This window comes from Tigriopus californicus, chromosome 10 (genome assembly GCF_007210705.1).
Source record: "Tigriopus californicus strain San Diego chromosome 10, Tcal_SD_v2.1, whole genome shotgun sequence".
Lineage (NCBI taxonomy): Eukaryota > Metazoa > Arthropoda > Copepoda > Harpacticoida > Harpacticidae > Tigriopus > Tigriopus californicus.
This window is the reverse complement of record NC_081449.1, coordinates 14,512,619-14,532,483: the sequence shown is the minus strand read 5'-3', so window position 1 is coordinate 14,532,483 and position 19,865 is coordinate 14,512,619. Positions and strand designations below refer to the sequence as shown.

Below are 19,865 nucleotides of genomic sequence, written 5' to 3'. Positions count from 1 at the left end.
CTGTCGTGTGTCTGTCTTTCTTTCGGACCACGCTCTACGTTCGGCCTCACTCTGTGCTTTTCTGTGCAGTGTATCGCCGTCCTCAATCTCTCAGGCTATGCAAGAACCTCCGTCCATCCACTTGTAAAACAGCGAGCTGCCAGAAAACTCGACCGGCCCAACCTCGACGGACCGGAGGCGTGACGGGTGAATATCTGAACAGCCCTCATTTCGAAAGCCAGGGTGGCGAAACAGAGGCCGGGGCTGAAGAGGTTTCGTGAAAAACGGGAATAATGCTGCGTGAGCTTCAAAATCCAGTTTTCAACCTAACCTAAACCCCGGCTCTCTCAAGAATTTCGTAAGGTGTCGAGTCGTGTCTCACGGAACCTTGCTGCGACGATTTTTTTTTTCTTCTTCTCTTATTTGATCTGGGTCGTACATTCATCCATCAGTCTTGATCTCTTCAGGGGAAAATTGCCAAAACTGCCCCCTCTTTTGCTCAAAGGGCAGGCAATAAGATTCTAGCACAACAATAGTCGTCATATTCACATGTTTTGTGATTTTTTTTTGTCACTGTTGGCCTTATTCTTATAGTTCCAACTAAAGAGGGCTTTGTTTGCAATTTTCCTTCAAGTTGTGATGTAGGACCCGGCAAAAAGAAAAGAAAGAGGTTCCGAGAGGCGCACATCAACCTATTACGAAATTCTCAAGCAGGCTAGAGTTTGACAAGTCAATGGGTAAAAACCAGGGCTGTCCGGATAATGTAATTAAAAGTGTAGCCAAAAGAGCAAAAAATGCAAAGAAATACGCAAGAAATGGAATTAGTTTCGGTTCAATTTGATCTTTTTAAAAGAGCCAGAAGCAAAATAATGTAACAGTTAACGCCATGTTAGATAGATTGATAGATTTATTTCAGGAACACTTTGATCATGATTGGATAATGTCGGCATTTAATCTTTGAGTTAGCATCTTGATATATCAAAAATTTCATGAGCATGTAATTCCTCAGGTTCTGGGTAAGCAAAAGCTTGTTTTCACCAGGACCTGGGCAAATTAACAAAGATGTGAGAAATATAGCCAATGATGTTACAGAGACCAAGCTGCAACACTATAACGTGAGTTGGAAGAAATACAAAATGGAATTGAAAGGCTTGTAGGAAATTATTTTATCGGTTCGAATTTATAAGAAAAGAAGGGACCAAGAAAAAAGATATTGAAGGAAAAACAGAGCAAAGCAAATATTTTCAGTGTTAATTTGTTATGTTTACTAGAAAATGCAAAACTACTTCAGGAATGGGAAGAAAATTAATAAGTTAATTTAACATTCAAGAGCTTGTCCAACCTCTTCCTTTACGCATTCTACTCTATTGATTGATTATAACAGGCGTTATTTCTTACTTATAGCCAAACAGAGTAAAGCATGCTAGGTTACTAAATAAATTCTTAATATGGCATGTGCTTTGAACAAAAGCAACTTCTGTCATGGCAAAACATTTGTTCTTGAGCCGTGCATGAGCAGTATCCATCAAAAGATACTTTGGCCGCGTACTGAAAAGTCTTGAATGGTAGCACCGTCCCAAATGCAAGATAATCACGTCATAGAGGAAAAATGTCATTTGAAACGGAAAAAGTACATTGTCAAATGGTAGATGATTCATTTTCCTTTTTTCCGGAAATTCAATAGCATTGGGTAATATTATTGGGAGAAGCCCAAATTTTGAGCCAAAGTATTCAAACATGAAATAAATATGCGAAATACACAAAATAATGCAAAAATTGCACAAAGATCGGAAAAAGTGGAAAGTGCTGCATTTACATTGTTGGACAACTCCATTAATAATAACCTGTAAGAGGCTTTAATTTTCAGTAGCTTTAAAGCTTTGGCAAGTCCTCCTTTCTTAAGGCCAGAGAAAAGGGCAAGTATTTCTCGACTACCATGGGGCATTTTTTAAGAAGTATTTTTTGTTACCCAACGATAAAGAGATCTTAAGAAGGCGCAGGATTGAATATTGTCATGAAAAGGAAGGAATATTTTTTCATGTTGATGCCTTCTTTGGGGCGAAAATCTATCGTTCATGATTTTTAGAGTTCTGAATCAAATAGTAATTTGCGGAACTGCTTACCCCTGCTTACCATCAGTGGAACTCTTGACAAAGAAGAGCGCTACCGTTGAGCAGGCTAACCCTCACAATCAAGTGGCACGAAAACAAAAGGATACGACATTTCTGCCGATTGAGCCCATAGCTCAAGAATCTTCAGAGGTACCTCCTCCATGCGTTGTGACGAGATCTGGGACTTGTTCAAATTGTGGTGTACACTTCAAGGGTGTGAGGGAATCAAAAAAACTCGACCTGGAAGTACTGGAAGGCTCCAAACTTTGCCTTGGTATGCTTCACTTGACCGGAGACTTGACTGGGGTCAAGGGCATCCTGGGTTTGGTTTGCGTTTGCTAAATCCTGCAATGAGTTTTTTATTGAAAGTGTTGGGCTCATGACGACCAGAGGGGGGATTAGGGCTACAAAGTCTGGGCAGAATAGAGGTTAAAGGAATTGAGGATGACGTTGGAGGAGAGGGAGGGGAACAATGGGAGGGAAAGAGGGAAGGGGAAAGGAAAGGGGTGGGGTAAGTCTGTTGAGAGACTTGACAATGAGGTTGAGACAAGTGCTGTCTCTTCCTCCTCGTGCCCCTGAGATGGACCTCTGTGCATTTGATATTGAGGCATACCTTGTGCCTCAATGATCTCATGCACATAAACGGGTGAAAATAGCTACATCCCGGTTTTGAACATCCCTTCTCATGGAACTTGAGAAGGCCAAACTCTCCAAGTTTGGGACACCATTCAGTGTGAGCCAATTTACACCCGTTCCCTGCCTTTTTGCATCTCCGTACATCCGCCTTGGCCGACCAGCACCCTGCCTTTTTGCATCTCTGTCGTTTATGGACATGGCAAATTTTGAAAGCATTATCTACTATGCCCTCATTGACCTCTTTGACTACAAGGGGCGTTTGAATCAAATCAAGAGTGTCAGTGCCTGTGTCCCTTTTTCCTACACTTGACTGGTTCATCCCACAATCAAGTAGTGGCTGGGTGTGACCAACCCAAGCTATTAAGGCTTCCATAATGAAAGGCTTATTAATGGAGGACGGAGTTTTCCCATCCCAAACCAGCTCAAGACAGTTCCTGGCCCCTTCAGAAAGTCCCTTCAACAAAGCTTCCGTGTTTATTGAAAGCAAGACTATTTGAGGGATCCTAATCAAAACTATTGGAAACCTGAACAAGAATATGGAGAAATATATAATCTGATTCTGCAGTTATAGTTGTTACTGATTTGTAGACATTGGTATGTCCAGTAAAATTTGCCGGTTTTCTTCGCAATGCCTCGGTTCAGCTCTTTGGCACATGGGAACCGTCAAACTTCTGCAATATCTCCTCGACCTGAAATCAATATGTTTTGTCAGAGTCTGCAGGGACATGGATCCAAATATACGATAAAGTAAAGCGCCCCCATTTTGTTTTTTTTATTGTGACTTTGACCCTCTCCACCTCACATTTACGTATATGCGGACTTCCTCACCATTCACAGGTCATTTTTTACTTGCTGGGATTCTAAGGATTTTTGTAATGGATACAATGAATGGCTTACAAAATTAAAAGTTGTCTTGTCAAAGTGTGTGAAACAAAACATAAAAGCAAATGGTTAAGAACAATAAAAAACATTTGTTTTATCAAAGAGTTGGCATTAGCAGATGTTGAAGCCTCTTGAAATTAGGGTTGGTCAGGGATTTTGGGCATTCAGACCAGTGCATTTGAAATGCAATACTTTTTGATTTAGCTTTGAATGTACATAATCCAAATTATGTTGTACCTCAAGGGTGTGGAATCAAATGCAATCATTTATTATGACAAGTGCCCTAGAGCAATGCATGTTACTCGATGTTGCCCCCATCAGCAGCTATGATCAACTCCAGCCCGGAGCGGAACTTGGAGCACCTGTTCTTGATGAAGTTCTGCTCAAGGCTAGCTCAGGTATCCTTTGTGATCCTTTTGAGGTGATCGTGTGTCTTAAAATGGACACCTGAAAACTTCCTCTTCAAACGCCCAAAGATGGCAAAGTCGAACAATGAACAGCCTGGGCTGTGTGGTGGCCTAGAAAGTTTGTCAAAAATGTCTGGTGTGTGCAACTTCAGAAAATTTTGCATTGTGGCACCTTGCACCCTCGTGTTGCCACAACCATGCTTCTCCATAGGTGTTTTGGGCCCAGGGGAACACATACCTAGCTAACAACTTGCAATACGCTATTTTCACTTTCATAACGAAGAGTAACTGTTGACAGTTAACCCGCTTCATATTTTGAAACCGAAATGTGGAATAATGATTTATTAAGGCGAAAGGAATGGGAACTGTATCACGTTCCCTTTTTTGGAATAGGAATAAATTCAAATCCTGGTGACAGCCTAAACTTAACTTCGTGAAAGCTCTGAAACTATCGCCTGACAAAAACACGAATTGCTTCCCAACCTGAAAAGAACAAAACCCATACTAGGTTATTTTAGTCTTACCAACCCTGTTCGTGGTTAATTCAGATTTAAACTCCCTTGCCTTGTGGTGAAACTCTTTAAGTTGTCGTGTCGTGTTTAAAAAGTGTCGCATTGGTTTTATTCAAGTCAAAGTAAAAAAGGTGTAGACTTGAATCAAATAATGACGAAGGTCCAAAAGGAGGTATATTTTAATGCGCTCTGCTCACTTTGATGTGGTATGACATGACATTTGAGAGCATGATTTGGTTCAGACTTTTGACGTATCTCCTTTTTTGAGGGTTTTATGATATTTCTTGTCGCCATGGAAAAGTTATAATTGCTCTCTCTCTCTCTTTCTCTCTCTCATTTCCCGATCTTTCTATTGAATTTCATATGAAAATGTCATCAAATGGTAGTCGTATCCACATTTTATATGGAAGGCCAAAATGATGTTTGTCTCGTACTTTGAATCCATCTGGTCAGTTATGAGGATTGAAAAACTGTTGACTTTTATGTTTTTGCTTAGAAACAGGATGCTTATTCCTTAATTTCCGCTTTTTCTAAATCCACCAATAGTATGTACTTTACGTATATAAAGGCTTGTGGTTCAAATCCAAGCCAGTTCCGTTGATTTGTAAAAGTCTTAACATGTTGAACTCTTTGATCCAGATTCTGCATCCATGTCTGATTTTAACAGCATCAAGCTCCAGGTGAAGTATTGAAGGAATTTTGTGGGCTTTTTAACCACTACTGTGAATGGAATTCCCAACAGTATATTTTTTTGCGGACTTCCTTACCGCTATCAAATAAAAAATGTGTAATTGTTACTTAGCTTTAAATTGGTACAAGTTTGAACCACCTGTGAAGTCCAGAATATTGACCTTTTTACATGTTTTGAGCCAAACACACCAAATTCAATCATGGAGATTATTTAGTCATCTTCTAGATTTTGGCATAATTATGGACAAAAAGATTGCTATTTTTTTCAATATATCAGAGACAAGCCATTTTTCGTCTTTCTATGGGAGGAAGTGGAATTCTCTGTTTTAAAAAATGTATACCTAAACGTTTTCCAATTCATTTTGGTACCTAATTGGGGGGCGTAGAAATCGCCTTTGCTATTTCACCATTTCACCAAATGATCCCAATTTTGCATGAACTTCATGTGCTTAGCTCAATGATCCATGAGATAATTGGAGGGAATCACTCAGTGAACCTTGCGTCTGGCAATCCTGGTCCATTTTGGGAAAGTGTGGACCACAGTCGAAGCTGGCTCATGATCACGAACGATTGGAATGACATTTCGGGAGTGGCATTTTCGTTACACGTTGCTTTTTTCGGGGAAGGCCAACCTCCCGTTCCAAAGGTTCCCATACTTATTCATCATTACATTGATTCAAGTGAGCACTTCAGATTCATCTATGGTTAAAAGCAAATGTTCAATTGGAATACGTCATTATTCCACCTAGAATTCAAGGCAGCTCAAGCCTTGTGTCCTGACGGGAGCGTCAACTCTTACGGTTCAGTTCATGAAGAGATGTCGTGGACACCGAGATTTGGTTGCCCTGAAATTTCTCCCTTCAAAGTTTCTTACCGTGGATTGCCGCCATATATTTATCATTTGCCTTCAGGGCCGATCGGGTTAGACATGGATATACTTTGGATCCTCACTCAAAAGATGCAGGTGGAAGTGGAACTTATCGAAACGAATACTTGGTTGAGAATTGATCCCACAACTGGGGCCTTGAGCGGAAGCATTGGCATGGTTATGAATCGAAGCTCCGATATGGCCATGGGTAACATGGTTCGACCGATTGAAAGTATCTTGAGAGCTTTGGACATGACCAGATTGGTTTATGATTTGGATGCCAAATTCGCTGTGGTTAAACCTCGCCCTGTCGCCCCGTTTCTCAATATTGTTCGGCCATTTTCAGTTTTGATCTGGATGACATCACTGGGTAATCGCGAGGCATTCTGCTTTCTAAACGCACTAATATTTACAAGTAATTTATAAGTAATATTTTGCCCAATGTTTAAATCCAAGATATGTTATTTTGGGGTGTTCTATCACCCAGACTGTTGTATTGATTCCGATTATGGAGTAGATTTCACTTTCAGGTGTTGATTTAGCCACCTATCAAAGGGGTGAACGCTTCAACCTCCTTTATGAATGAGACGGTGTTTGGCAGAAAGGGGTTTCAATAAATCTATGAAAGCTCTACTATTGGGAGAGACGAGAAAGTTTAGGACTGTACTAGTATTCAAAGAACGTAAGAATGAAAAAATGGCATTCAAGCTAAAGCTAAAATATATAAATGTTTCATGGGCATTATTTTTTCGTTAGGAAGCATTCACTGATGAATGCTGGAATTCTAGCAGTCTTTAAAATGTCGAATTTTTATAAGCTGCGTCAAGTCTGGTATCTAAATAAACGACTATCCAAAAAAAATAAGATAAATGATCATTTTGGATATGATAGTTTGCATTTTCTCTTCCGGAAAACTAGGTTTAGTTTTTTGACAATTTTTTTTGCAAAGTATCTTGAACCTTGTTATCTCAAATATTAAATTGATGACAATTTTTTGTTTTTAATCCCCCTTTGTGTGCATCATTAAGAAAAGTAGGTGCAATAAAACCCAAAAATAGGCAATTTGACATGCCTGGCCTCTGAGCTGGTATCCTATGACGGCAACTGGCCTCGTGTGGCCTCAATTTGATTATATTTTGGCCTTTAACCTCATTCGAAACAACGCGACCTTTTAGTGTAGAGTGTGAGCCAACGGCCAACCATGAAGCGCGAGTTGGGAAAAATGAATACGTGTAATCTCTGCACTAATATAATCCTTAAAAATATAGATTTTATATAGAAAATTATATTAAAAATAGATATAGAATAAAACGTTTGTTTGAAATGAAATGTGTTGTGTGGTAAATGATTTGGCAAATCAAAGTTATCCGATAACAAAGTAAGGTCGACCATAAGCTGGGAAAGTAAAAAGTGTTACATGTAACATTGGCATGTTTTAAAAGTTCGAAAGATTCTTTTTTTGGGTTTGGGTTTTCACGGGCTTTTCTAACCGTTACAGGGAATGTCATCCCCAGTACTATTAAGATGAAAGGTCATTATTCGTCTATTTATTACCTTTCAATCTTTTTATGATATTTGGTCCACCAACGAATTTGAGATGGCAGACCGAGCTAGTCCTTGAATGTAGGGTTGATCTGGAATGCTATCTAAAAGTTTGTCCAAGTCTGACTTGAAAGATGCAACTGGATGAACAAGGCCTACGTATTCCCTACGAATATTAGAGGGAAGCAAATTATACAATTGATCCAAAAGCAAATGTTTACATTTTGATCTACTTAGTTGACAATTCTGTTAAGGCTCAATGCTAAAATGCCATCCATTCTAGGGATCACTCTGATTTGCGCCATTACTTTCACCCTGGTGAACAAGCACACCAACCTTCCGAATAAGGTCATATTTTGGTGGATGCTTGGTGTCTTTCTATCTCAATGTAAGTCTCAAAGGTCATCATCATGAGATCAATGACCAGACTTAAAAAGCGAAATCTTGAATTTCTAGCCCGTTCGGCAGGATTTGCTCGGAACCGTAAAGTTCATCTCATGATGGTGTTGTGGATCTTCTTCACGATGTGTTTGGATCATTTCTACGGGAGCAACTTTCGAGCCAACTTGATTGCTGTAGATTACGAACCTTCACCGGACTCTGCAGAAGATTTGGTCAATCTTGGTCGTCGCCTTTACGTCCCCGAAGGCACCACGTTTTTGTCAATGTTGGATGATCATCCGGATACCAACTACCAAATCCTGGGCCAAATTGCTCGCCAAGAAGGACTTTTTTTCGGTTATGACCAACAAGGTTTGATTGAAAGTAAAACCGAGCAGGACATTTTGCAGAATGGTAAGTGGATCTACTTTGTCGATAGTAATGCTCACTCATCAATGGGGACGTTTCGGCAAGTTCTGGCAGGTTTGCTGGATGTTACCCGTTTCAGTAATGCAAATTTGAGACTTCAAACATATTTTTGAGAGGTTGGCATTTCTGTCATGGTATTAGGAGAAATGTCAACTTCAGTGAAACTAGTTTAAAGGGCCAAACTTACACCATTACGATTATCAGGCACGCCTGATTGGTGTTACCGATGCTTGCCTAAACGTCCGAGTTTATGACAATAAACTTGGTTCATGAGAAATTCAAAATTTCAGAGGACGGATTTATTACCAATGAGTATATGGGCCTGGCTACATTTGACAATTTGGAAATTCGTCATGGTGGACAAAATCCTATTCGTTTTTCCCGACAAGCCCTTTTGGCGCTGACAGGACACTTCCCACTCCAACTAAATTCCCCCTACAAATACGAAATTGACCATGTGATTCTGAGATTGCAAGAGGGTGGCATTATTAACCACATACGAGAGTCCTACATCAAACCCAAATTTTTGTTAAAATCACAAGATCAGCAAGTTCAACTCGAGCCGTTCTTGTTGAAGCACGTGTTGACCAGTCTGTTTATTTTGTGTGGCGGACTGATTCTGTCGGGAGCAATACTTATCTTGGAATATTTTACACCAAAATATCATATCTTTAAGTGATTGACCCTTGGTTTTGGTGGATTTGCAAATTGAGGTTTTATCAGCCGAAAGAATTAAACAACTTTTCATTCAAGATTTTATGATGAAAGAAAATTTCTTTTTTGCCGACCCTGAGGAAGAGCAGTGTCTATAATACCTTGTCGCTGTTCTCAATTCCCAAAATAATCCACAACAACAAAAAAAATGATGTCATCAATTTTAGGGACTGATCATATTTATGCCATTTTTTCCTCCAAATGAATAAGCACATCTTTCTTTCGAATAAGGTCATATTTTGGTCGATGCTTGTCGATATTTTCGATTCCGAATATAATGCACAGAAATAAAAAGTTACTTTGTTAATATTGCACCACTCTCGTCTTCATTTTTTTTATTTTAGAAATCAAACATTTATTATACAGGCTTAGATTTTTTATTTGTCTTTTTTGTGCCCTGTCCTGATTACCAAGGGGAAAATAACCCCTAACACCTAACACCTGAAGGGTGAAAAATGATGACAAGAATTGTCTCTCGACCTAATCATAACGCTTACAATGTTTCCGTTTGATCTACAAATAATTTCGAATGATGGTTGCTACCTTCCTCTAATCACCAAGGGTCTCGTATTTTCTAATAATCCTTACAGGTTTGTAAAACCTCTGAATTTAAGGTTGATTTGAGTTTGCAATACACAATGAGTGTGTACATATTTTGCGTCCGATTAAAGATATAGACTAGAGCTCGATCGCGACTTTGAAAAACACGTACGTATACAGGATAAGAGAGATTCCTGGCAAGAGACCGGAGTTCATATTTAACAATAGTCACACCACCAAATATACCTAAGAACTCCAGCGGTGCAAGGTGCTGATATGGTCCCTTGTGGGACACAAAACTTGTCACATTTGTTGGCGTTGAATCTTTCAATCAGTACCAATTGCTTCTGACAGATGATAAATAAATGAACTTGTCTATGTTGTCAATCTCGTAGAGTTTATGAGGCAACAGATCTGGTTTGGCAAGGGCCTTGTTGAGATTGACTATAAGCTCAAGAATTAAGATTCGTAGGATTTTAAGATCAAAAACAGCCTTAGCAGACCGTCGGTCAGATATAATTCAGTATTTTCTAAAGCTGTCAAATGGGCAGAAGGATTTTCTAGCAGAAAAATATTTTTCTACTTGGTACAATTGTTGCATTGTTTTTTTTTTATTTTCCTTCCCCGACCAACCGCCAATATAGCATTAAATCTGGAAATGGTCCGAAACAAGAACGATCACAACGCACGATCATCATTGGCTACAGAAATAGTAAAACTCTATTGTGAAACTTTTTAAGAGACATTTTTGTAGAGAAATTGAACCACTTGACATGGTGACTTGCTACAAAAATGAACCGAGTAACCTGGCAACGAAGCAAAACCACCGGCTTGGTTCATTCAACCACACAACACAAACGAACACTCTGAGATGCGTGAAGACAACCACTGGAAAAAGTTATGGAAGTTGATCCCTATATTCGGGTACTAAATGAATGCCTATCGATCCCTTTCATTGGAAGTAGATCAGTTCATGTTATTTGTTCTATTTGTTTTTTCTTTAAAGAAGGTGAAGTGAAGTGATAATTCAGGAGGGAAGATTTTTTCTCAGTGTTTTGAGCCTCTTTGTTTCAAGTCTATAAATTGTCAGGTTTTCCACTTTCCTTTGTTCAGTCAAAAAGTGAAATCAATCTCGAACATGAAGCGAAGCCAAAGTGTCACGACCCCGTTGGGTCTTACCATTTCAATTTTACTCATCGTTTTGTCTCTGGAATCCGTTTTATCTTACAAAATACAGCCCGCTTCTGTAAGCCAACTGTTCAAGGACTATGAGACCTGGAAGCTCAAACTATTCCCCGATCTCGCCTACAAAGATGGATACACTCAATACGACGCATTCTTGCCCAATTCATCGCTCTCTGCGCTGGAATACACCAAAACGGGATGCGAGTACTTCAAAAATCAAGTCACTGCCGAATTAGCGGGCCAATCTCTGACCAAAGAAGATCGACACGCTTTGCGGGTCATGCTTTATGAGACCGAGACTTGTTTGAAAGGATTGCCTTTGAAAGGGTTCCTTCTACCCCCTATCCATCAACGTCATGGTATTCAAATTCGATTGCCAGCTCAATTCAAACGCCGAAACCTCCAAAGTGCCCCTCGTGAGGAAGTGGATGCTCTTTTTAAGAAAATGCTGGCCATTCCCGACTATCTGAAGGGCGTCCAAGACCGTTTAGCGCAAGGCGTTGCTCAAGGTATCACATTTGCGCCCGCTTCCATGGCAGGAGTCGAAGATCAATTCGATGATCTTCAAGTGGCCAGCCCTGAGGAATCGGATTTTTACGCTCCATTTGCCTCGTTGAGCGAGTCTAGAACTCTCGATCCTAGTTTGGTGTCCCAGATCCAAGATGCGGTGAAGGCACAGGTCAAGGAGAAAGTGCTGCCCGCATTCAAGTCTTTGAGGGACTTCATCGCCAATGAGTACCGCAGGAATCTCCGGTCTTCTCCCGGAGTCTCTGCTTTTCCCAATGGGAAAGCTTATTATCAAGCAGCCTTGGATTTCCATGCCACTCTACCCAACGTTGAGGCGGATGTTTTGTACGATGAAGGCTTCCGAGTAGTCGAAGGTCTCCGAGCAGAGTTGAAAAAAATCCTGGACAAGTACGTGGGTAGCAAGGAGCTCCCATTAGATGAACAGATCATGTTGGTCTTACGAGACGATAATATGTACTTTAACTCGGAAAACAGCCTTCTCCAAGCCCTTCAGAATTTGATCGACGAAAAGATATCTGTCAACTTGGACCAAGTCCTATCTTCGCAACAACTCACTTCCGATGTCTTTGATCTTCAAGTTTATAAGGTCGACCATGGCCGAGCCCAATATCTTCCAGGTTCAGAGAAGTGGTCCGCCGGGATCCTTATCAACACAGACAAGTACCGAAACTTTCGACGAACGGAGCTTCTACCCTTGGCCCTGAATCTGGGTAATCCAGGACAACATCTGGCCACAGTGAGCAACCAAGATTTCCCCAAGTCCATGAACGGCGAATTACGAGATGATCCCTCCATGGTTCCCAGTACGTTTCCAAGCTACACCGCCCACGCCCGAGGTTGGGACACTTATGCCGAGTATTTGGGCTTCGATATGGGTCTGTACAACGACGAACCCATCGGTCCCTTCGAGTACTACTTGAGTAATCTCTTCCTGGCGGCTCGTTTGGTGGCAGATGTGGGCATCCATGCCAAGGGCTGGACCCGAAATGAGGCCATTGATTACTTGGCCCAGAATACCTTCATCTTGCGGGATCGAGCTGTCATGGAAGTGGATCGAATCATTACATTCCCGGGAATTGAGACTGCGGTTAAAATCGGAGAAACGTTCATTCGGAACATGAGACGAGCCCGGGAGGAAAAAGAGACGTCCGGTTTTGATTTGAAGAAGTTCCATGAAGACCTCCTCGCATGCAAGGGACCGTTGACCTTATTGCAAACTTGCATGGATGATCGCAACTAGATATAATTCTCATAAATGTTACCCGTACCAAATTAGAATATTTCAATAGGTTTTTAACACGATTATTTGATCCCATGTTTTATATATCAATTAGGAAATTTCGGATCATGAATCCAGAATAAATGAGTAGTAATAATTCTTAAAATAATAAAAGCGAGACCTTGCCTCTCAATATCAGTTTACATTACACTGCAGCAACCATGAGTTGCCCTCATGATCGTCCCCTATTCTCTGAGGAAGCGGTTTGTATGGGACAAGACTCTCTCAACACTGAAAAATCCGCTCCGACAATAAACATCGGCACTTTGTCACCATTCATAGTCTCATCCAACTCCCTACTGACAACCCGAATGACCCGAACCGTTCTAGTTTGAAGGCTTTAAAAATCAAGAACAGCCACTGGATGTGGACCACTCTGTTCGAATGGACAATTCATGTCAGTGTTGCAATTATACCTACAAAGGCCCCCTCTCATGGCACACTCTCCCCCTTCTCTCTGGCCTCTTTTGCCTCTTCCGCCTTCCTTTCTGTCATGTGAAGGCTTCCTTTCCTTTCCAAAGACCAGTGTTGTTTGCTGCTCTGGTGAGATGGGAACCCGAAGAGAAACCCCTGGAGCCCAGGAGTTCAATAGAACGAGTCAGCTAGACGCGCAATAATGTGAAAAGCCAGCAAGAAGCATAAGTGAAGATAAGTCTCTTCCGCATGAATTAGCAGGACAGTTGACATCAATGGGCAACAACCTCTGAAGACAAGGATGGCCTTCTTGTTGAGACGTCTTCGGGTCCACCCATTTGCTTATCTGTTGGTTTTGGTCTTGGGTCTGTCAATCACTAATATTTGCCTTCACAAATTGGGGGTTGTCAAGCCACCATCCCTCTCTTCCACATCTCAAAGGTTTGGTTTGTAGTACTCAATAGTCGGAATTTGAAGCACCCTTGAGGGCCTGTACTAAACACTTGCTCTTTGTTCCAGATATATGAAGAAAGTTGACGTCAAGCTCATCAAAAACTCGGAATTGACTATTCTAGCTCAAATCAGGTATCCTGATCGCGATAGAGCACTTCTCTATGGCAGTCCAATCCATAAAAAGGTCAAGATGATCATTGGGCTCACTTCCGCCCACCGGAAGAATGCATCGTATGTGGAGCAGACACTTTTCTCCATATTCAATACGACCTCGGGGGCCGAATGGAAATCGATTCACGTAATCGTGTGCCTGGTCGATAGAAATCAGAGCCTGCTTCAGGAACGTGCTTCCAAGATAGCCTCGGTGTTTCGAGAACAAATAGAACATGGACTTCTGGAGGTGGTTGCCCCTCCGGCTAATATTTACCCTGAGTGGAATTTCCAACAAATGGTCCGAACCTACAAAAACTCACCCAAGGCCACTGAGTGGCGGAGTAAGTTGGCCTTAGATTTTGCCTTCCTCTTTTCGTATAGTGCGACTGCGGGTCAGTCCGATTATTTCCTCAACATGGAGGATGACGTTGTTCCAGCCGTTCCGAACTTCATTGAAGAGACATACAAGTTCATCGAGGAGAAGCAAAACCGGACGTGGACGTCACTCTCGATATCGCCCCATTTGTCCATTGGGCGCTTATATCATCATTACACACTGCCCAAACTCGTGGAATTCATCCTGACCTCGTACACGGTGCAGCCCGTCGACTTTCTTATGCACTACTTTGACATGATTCAATTAGCCAACCATTTCAAGCCAAATGAATTCCGACGGACTCCACCACTTCTGCATCACATTGGTGTTCACTCCACAAAATCAGATGCCATCAAAGAAGAAGAGGTGTTGGCTGCCAGGCGAAAAAAACTGAGGTTTACTAACCCTCAAGCCACGATAACAACCTCCATGTCTGCATTTGAGACGTTCTTTGTGGAGAACGCCTATGATCCCATGAGCGAATCGTTCTTTTGGGCCAAAGCTATCAAACCCAATGACACCATCACCATCCGCCTCCACGAGAAATTGCGAGTTGGAGCTTTGGAAATGATAACCGGCTTCAATAAGCACGACAACCATCATTCCGATGATCGGCTCCTGGAGGCTGCATTGTGGACCTCTTCCAGATTAACTTCACCGACAGATGAAGGTCTTCAAGAATGTACAACATTCCAACACGTATCCACTAAATCGTCGGAGAACGGCAAATTCGTATTTGATAACTCTGTCAGACAAAAAGGAAAACTTTGGTGCCTCATAATTCAAGTCAGGCGAGCTACAACCGATTGGCTCGTCATTAAAGATATCAATATTTTACCTCTGTTCCAAAAAAGAACGCCCATACCAGGGATTACCACAACAGCTTCTCCTGACACATAACCGATTCCCAAGTAGCAATAAATATCATAACAGTGCGCGAAATTTTGCGGTGCCCATCACTTGGTGTATATGTAGGTTTGCAAATTGCTGGGAGATTTTCATCCAGAATGGCTTCATTATCGCTAGCCTTGGTATTAAGACGCTCTAGAATTGATGGCTAACTTTTTTCCTGAAACCAATTTCCTTCAGCGTAAGCTTTACAATTTTAGAGAAAAGGAGGATTCGCAGGGTTCGAGGGTGATTCGACTTCAAAGTCTAGGACTAATTTAGTCAGATCAATCTTCACCACAGGTGGTTGCGGTGGAGGGACTGGAAGAACGGGGGCGAGTTGGCCATGAAAATTTGAAGGATCTTTTCTTAAAGTCATGATTGTCGACCACAAAAACGGAGCAAACTGCCATTACGCACACTCACTCGAGTCCAAATGCCAATGCAACGCTCGCCAACGATATCAAATGCCAGTTAGTTTTGGGACGAGATCATGATCACCTCTCATGTTTATATTTCGAAGTCCTCTATGGTTGACATAGTGTTGCTGTTTTTGACGCTAGCCGGTCAAGTGCGCGCCAAATTTACATGTAAGAGTGACGGTCATTTTGGGGATGAAAACGATTGCACTAAGTTCTATCATTGTGCTAATGGGCGTGCCATGGGTGGATTTTGTCCGGCAGGCTTGCTATGGAATCAAGGTAGGAAGTTTCAAGAGAGAACATTTTGCGGGATTAACCAGAAGAAATGCTTGATAAATCATTTTTAGCCACTCAGCAATGCGATTGGCCTTCAATGACAGATTGCGACTTCACTATTGAAAAGGCCAAGCAACTGCAAGTGGAAAGTCCAACGATATTGTACCTAACGTTTGATGATGGTCCAAACCTTGGCACCACCGAATTGTTGGATGCTTTGAAAGCTCACAATATTCGTGCCACCTTTTTCATCAATGATGACAACCTTGAGATCACCGAGAAACGTAATGAGACCCAAGTGCTCGAAAACGCAAACAATCTTGTTCGAATTGTCGCTGAAGGTCACATGGTCGCCGATCACTCATATGACCACATGAAACATAACAGTGACGGACCCAAGGACGCCTATCAGGACATTAGTAATGATATCAGGTACGTGCATTTAATGTAGAGTAAGCAAAAGCAGATTTGGCATTACGTTGCAGGATAACAATAACAATTGGGTAATGAATTTACCCAAGGTCCCGGCAGGGGTCGTTGATTTACATTAACACCCAATCATAGACTTACTCAAAGAGAACTTAATACATGTAGAGTTCTCCTTGATTTACTTTAAGTAATGTTGCCTAAAGATATGTTTACTACTGAATTTCAGAACCTCGAGACTCTCTATCACTATCACTTGAACAAAAGCGTTACATTTTTAGCTGCAGATCCTACATTTCCCAATATTTTTTATACAGGGTGCCAGAGAAGAAGTTGAAATTTTCAAATAGCTTCAGACGAACGTCTTTATAACGGAAAGGGGGCAAACTTTGGAAAGGAGTTTGGTCAGATTTTCTGAGTATCCAATCAAAGTGTCGGCCTATTGCAGCGATTACAGCTATCATATGATGATGATTTATTTCGGGGACTTTGATCATATTTGAAGAACAGGAATGATAATAATGATAAGAATCTAGATGATTTGAAAGAAGAGAAAAAACAACAACAGTAGTGTCCCCTGGTAACCCTTAATATGACGTCTGAGGACATTGCCCAAGTGAGCGAAGTGGTTGACTGGCATGGTGATCTAAGCCATTGAAATGCAATACTTCGCCACTACAGTGCTGCGCAGGGGAAACCACCAGGTCTCAGCATCCTTGTCCGTGACAAATGACTTGATGCAGAATGTTCTGAACAGTTTGTTGCTTCTGCCTCTACTGTAACGTTTTGAGCAAAAATAGTAAAAGACAACAACATACTCATTCCTGTTGCTAACGATGGGCATCCAATCGAGCAAAATTCGAATGCGAAGCATGTCTTCATTTTTTGCTTAGACACCCTGTACAAATGCGTTAGCCTGTCGCATAGTTGAACGTTCGTCTTCAATGAAGGAATGTGACTTTTTTATTTTCGTGGAGCTGAACTTGACAATTATTTGTCATAAATGAACATGCTTGCTTCTAGCGCTCTTCTGATGTGTTGAAACATGGCATTTTTGCACGTTGGTAGATGAATCATTAAGTTAATTCCGGGCTTTGCATGTATTTTTGCCAGTTCATATTCAGTGAAGTAAAATGTGCACTACCTTACGCGTTTTTGTTCATAGACCTGGCTTAGGAGAATATATTATGTAAGACCACAAACATCGAGTTGAAGAGCTAACATTGGACCTTCATTATCGAGAATCTCTTTCATTCCAGCATTTTTGTCGATTTCTGTCGAAAGCTTAGTATATTAGTAGAATGAGGATATAGTTGAAGTTTAAGTTCACATTTTTGTTGCGTTCAAAAGACGGAAGTAGTCAGCAAGACCGATGTTAGATCCTAAATAAAAAAAACACACACACTGCTTTAATTCAAAAGCATGTTTGTGCGTTTGCTTATCCACCCGCGACAAAATCATTGGGTATGTCATCTTTGCCTTTGAGTTTGCTTTAGAGAAAAAAGCCTTCGGATTCGACCTAACCTCCTGAACTACTCTACTGGTCTTTTCAATTGATCATTCTCTACCTTGAATGAAATCTAACTTTCTTTGTTGCTAGCTGCAACTGCTGGATTCAAATTGCTCTGAAGCGTTTTTGCAAGTTGCTTCCTATTCTTCGGAGTTTTAGATTGTGTCCCACCTTTCGCAACACATTCAGAGATTGCTAGACTGGAGCAAATTTCCTCAAAAAAACTGAAACTAATTGAGCAATGGCTGCATCTTTGGACGATTCCTGTTTCGGAATTGAAACCAGGTCCAGTTCTTCTAATCTTTTTAAAATCAACGACCAATGTTCATCTTTGAACTTGAACTTGGCCAGACCGACCTTTTTGACCGGTTTTATGGTAGAGCCTTTTAAGTTATGGTCGACCCTATCTCAAGAACATGACGATCTGACAGATTACTAGGCGTCACATGGACATACTGGATCAGATCAGGGTTATTCGAGACCAAATCCAGAACGTTATTTACTCTGGTGGCTACACCAACAAATTCTTCCCGCTTTTCCAATGACTGAGACGTCGATTTCGAAATGGGAATATACCCATCTGGGCTAGCCTCCCACTCTACAACGCTGGCCGGAAAATTAAAGTCCCCTACAATGAATACCTTTGAGCAAACTGACTGGTCCAACTCATTACCTATGAATTTGACAACTGACAAGAACGAGCTGACTGAACAAAAGGGGGGGCCTATACATCGTTACAGTGGACAGATCAGCAAACATGTGCACATAAATTATGGTAAAAATTTGGAAAAAAACTAAAATACAATATTCCTTCAGTTACTTGATTATACCAGCCAACACATGCACTCTTGGGAGGATTTGATCAAAATAAAGAAACTAGCTAGAAATAGAAAAATAACAGATTTGAGAAAACCAATATATTTTTCATAGGTTTCATCTATTTTAATCATTGTCATCGTTCAGTTTCTTTATCGTAGACAATGTAACATTTGGCATTCAGTTTTCCTAAATTTCACCTGAAATTCTTCAAATTTCCTCGAATTCGTCGGGTTTAGTTTATTCTCTGGATAAAAAATCCAACAATTTATTTCCCTCAGAAATGACCGAAAAATAGGTTAAAACTTAAAAAAACATAAGAGCCTATCCTTCCGACCCCTAGCTATTAGGGTGTTTTAATCAATGGAAGCTTGATGCTGCCGTTTTCTCCATTAGAGTTGGTTTGATTTTGGCTTTAGGCTCGGACTTTTCTGGTAGCTAATGCATAATGAAAGACATCAGGATGTCAGTTTTGACCGATGGTACTTCAATTCCTTTCCTTTTAGCTATTTTGGCCCTCGAAACGCGGCCCCAGCCTTATATTTGTTGAAGAAAGCCGGATTCGAAGAGGCCACCATCAACTTCGTCAATTACACGCTGAACTACTTCGTCCGTATGCCCTACTCCAACAACTGGAGGGTGGGTCTTGACAACGGAAGAGCGATTTCCGCGGATTGTTTGGAGTGCACCGTACCGGCCTCTTCCTCTCGGAAAGCCGTCAAGATCGCCGATGTTCTGGCCAAGGAGTATGGTGTCCAGGTCTTTGGTTGGGACATGGAGTGGAGCATGAACTTCAACACCAATCGGATCAAGTATGGTGGCACGCCCATGTTTATGCGGTTAGGAACCGGAGCTCATTCCAAGCAGAAGGGAAAAATCGTCCTTCTGTGCCATGATATTGCATTCAGGCCCCACGAGATCACCGGTTCCCTGTCAGCTCAGGAGGAGCTCTTGGAGTTCCTGGATCTGGCCAAAAATGCTGGATATCAGTTCAAAACATTGGATACCTATTATATGGATGAACCTCAAACTCAAAGTGTCTGACTCGGTCACTCAAAAAGTTGCAGACTGCCAGTTTTCGTTTGCAAGATTACATATTTTTTTTCTTAATAGCTGACTGATGTTTTATGAAACCGTCTGATATCAATAGTAGCTTACTGGCATGAAAGTGCTCACTTTATACCCAATGTGATTGATAGTTTTAAAAAATAAAGTTGATGAGTTTGAAAAGTTATTTGTAATCAAACACGTTTCTCAAATCGACTAGGAACATTTTGGCGCTTCACTTTTTCTCTCTTCAAAACATGTTAGAATTGACAATTTGGTGAAGAGATGATGGGAGGCATTCTTGATTCATTGAAAAGGGTAAACGCGTTCAGCAAATCGAGTACAATCAATCAGCAACCTTACAAACATTTGCGATTGTAGTGAAGACTACCAGGATTAGT

At 41.1% G+C, this 19,865-nt stretch overlaps 3 protein-coding genes across 7 annotated transcripts; all 3 read left to right on the top strand.

The window, feature by feature from the left end:
• The first annotated feature begins 18 nt into the window (after positions 1–18).
• Positions 19–13,755, top strand: LOC131887790 (uncharacterized). Of its 5 annotated transcripts, none has more exons than XM_059236490.1 (7): positions 19–186; positions 5,671–5,897; positions 5,967–6,455; positions 7,911–8,015; positions 8,084–8,422; positions 8,728–13,538; positions 13,617–13,755. In XM_059236490.1, exon 6 carries the CDS (start codon positions 10,830–10,832, stop codon positions 12,642–12,644), a length of 1,815 nt encoding a protein of 604 aa, XP_059092473.1. In that variant the 5' UTR covers positions 19–186; positions 5,671–5,897; positions 5,967–6,455; positions 7,911–8,015; positions 8,084–8,422; positions 8,728–10,829; the 3' UTR covers positions 12,645–13,538; positions 13,617–13,755. The 5 variants fall into 5 exon arrangements, with proteins under 5 accessions (XP_059092473.1, XP_059092475.1, XP_059092476.1 ...); XM_059236491.1 differs by lacking the exon at positions 19–186 and adding an exon at positions 4,539–5,207; XM_059236494.1 differs by lacking the exon at positions 13,617–13,755 and having other exon boundaries at positions 31–186; positions 8,728–9,465.
• On the top strand, positions 13,741–14,979 carry LOC131887624 (alpha-1,3-mannosyl-glycoprotein 4-beta-N-acetylglucosaminyltransferase C-like). Its single transcript, XM_059236255.1, has one exon. The coding sequence runs from the start codon at positions 13,741–13,743 to the stop codon at positions 14,977–14,979; it is 1,239 nt and encodes a 412-aa protein (XP_059092238.1).
• Positions 14,980–15,447: 468 nt separating this feature from the next.
• On the top strand, positions 15,448–19,651 carry LOC131887794 (chitin disaccharide deacetylase-like). The gene is made up of 3 exons (XM_059236497.1): positions 15,448–15,668; positions 15,737–16,097; positions 18,924–19,651. Exons 1-3 carry the CDS (start codon positions 15,461–15,463, stop codon positions 19,459–19,461), a joined length of 1,107 nt encoding a protein of 368 aa, XP_059092480.1. The 5' UTR covers positions 15,448–15,460; the 3' UTR covers positions 19,462–19,651.
• The last annotated feature ends 214 nt before the right edge of the window (positions 19,652–19,865 follow it).

What these genes read in the sequence shown, in the direction of transcription:
- LOC131887790 (XM_059236492.1), top strand. Translation starts at nt 10,830, where the DNA reads ATGAAGCGAAGCCAAAGTGTCACGACCCCGTTGGGTCTTACCATTTCA.
- LOC131887624 (XM_059236255.1), top strand. Translation starts at nt 13,741, where the DNA reads ATGATCATTGGGCTCACTTCCGCCCACCGGAAGAATGCATCGTATGTG.
- LOC131887794 (XM_059236497.1), top strand. Translation starts at nt 15,461, where the DNA reads ATGATCACCTCTCATGTTTATATTTCGAAGTCCTCTATGGTTGACATA. An exon ending in AGGCTTGCTATGGAATCAAG is followed by an intron (nt 15,669 to 15,736) that starts GTAGGAAGTTTC and finishes AATCATTTTTAG; the next exon opens with CCACTCAGCAATGCGATTGG. An exon ending in GACATTAGTAATGATATCAG is followed by an intron (nt 16,098 to 18,923) that starts GTACGTGCATTT and finishes CTTTCCTTTTAG; the next exon opens with CTATTTTGGCCCTCGAAACG.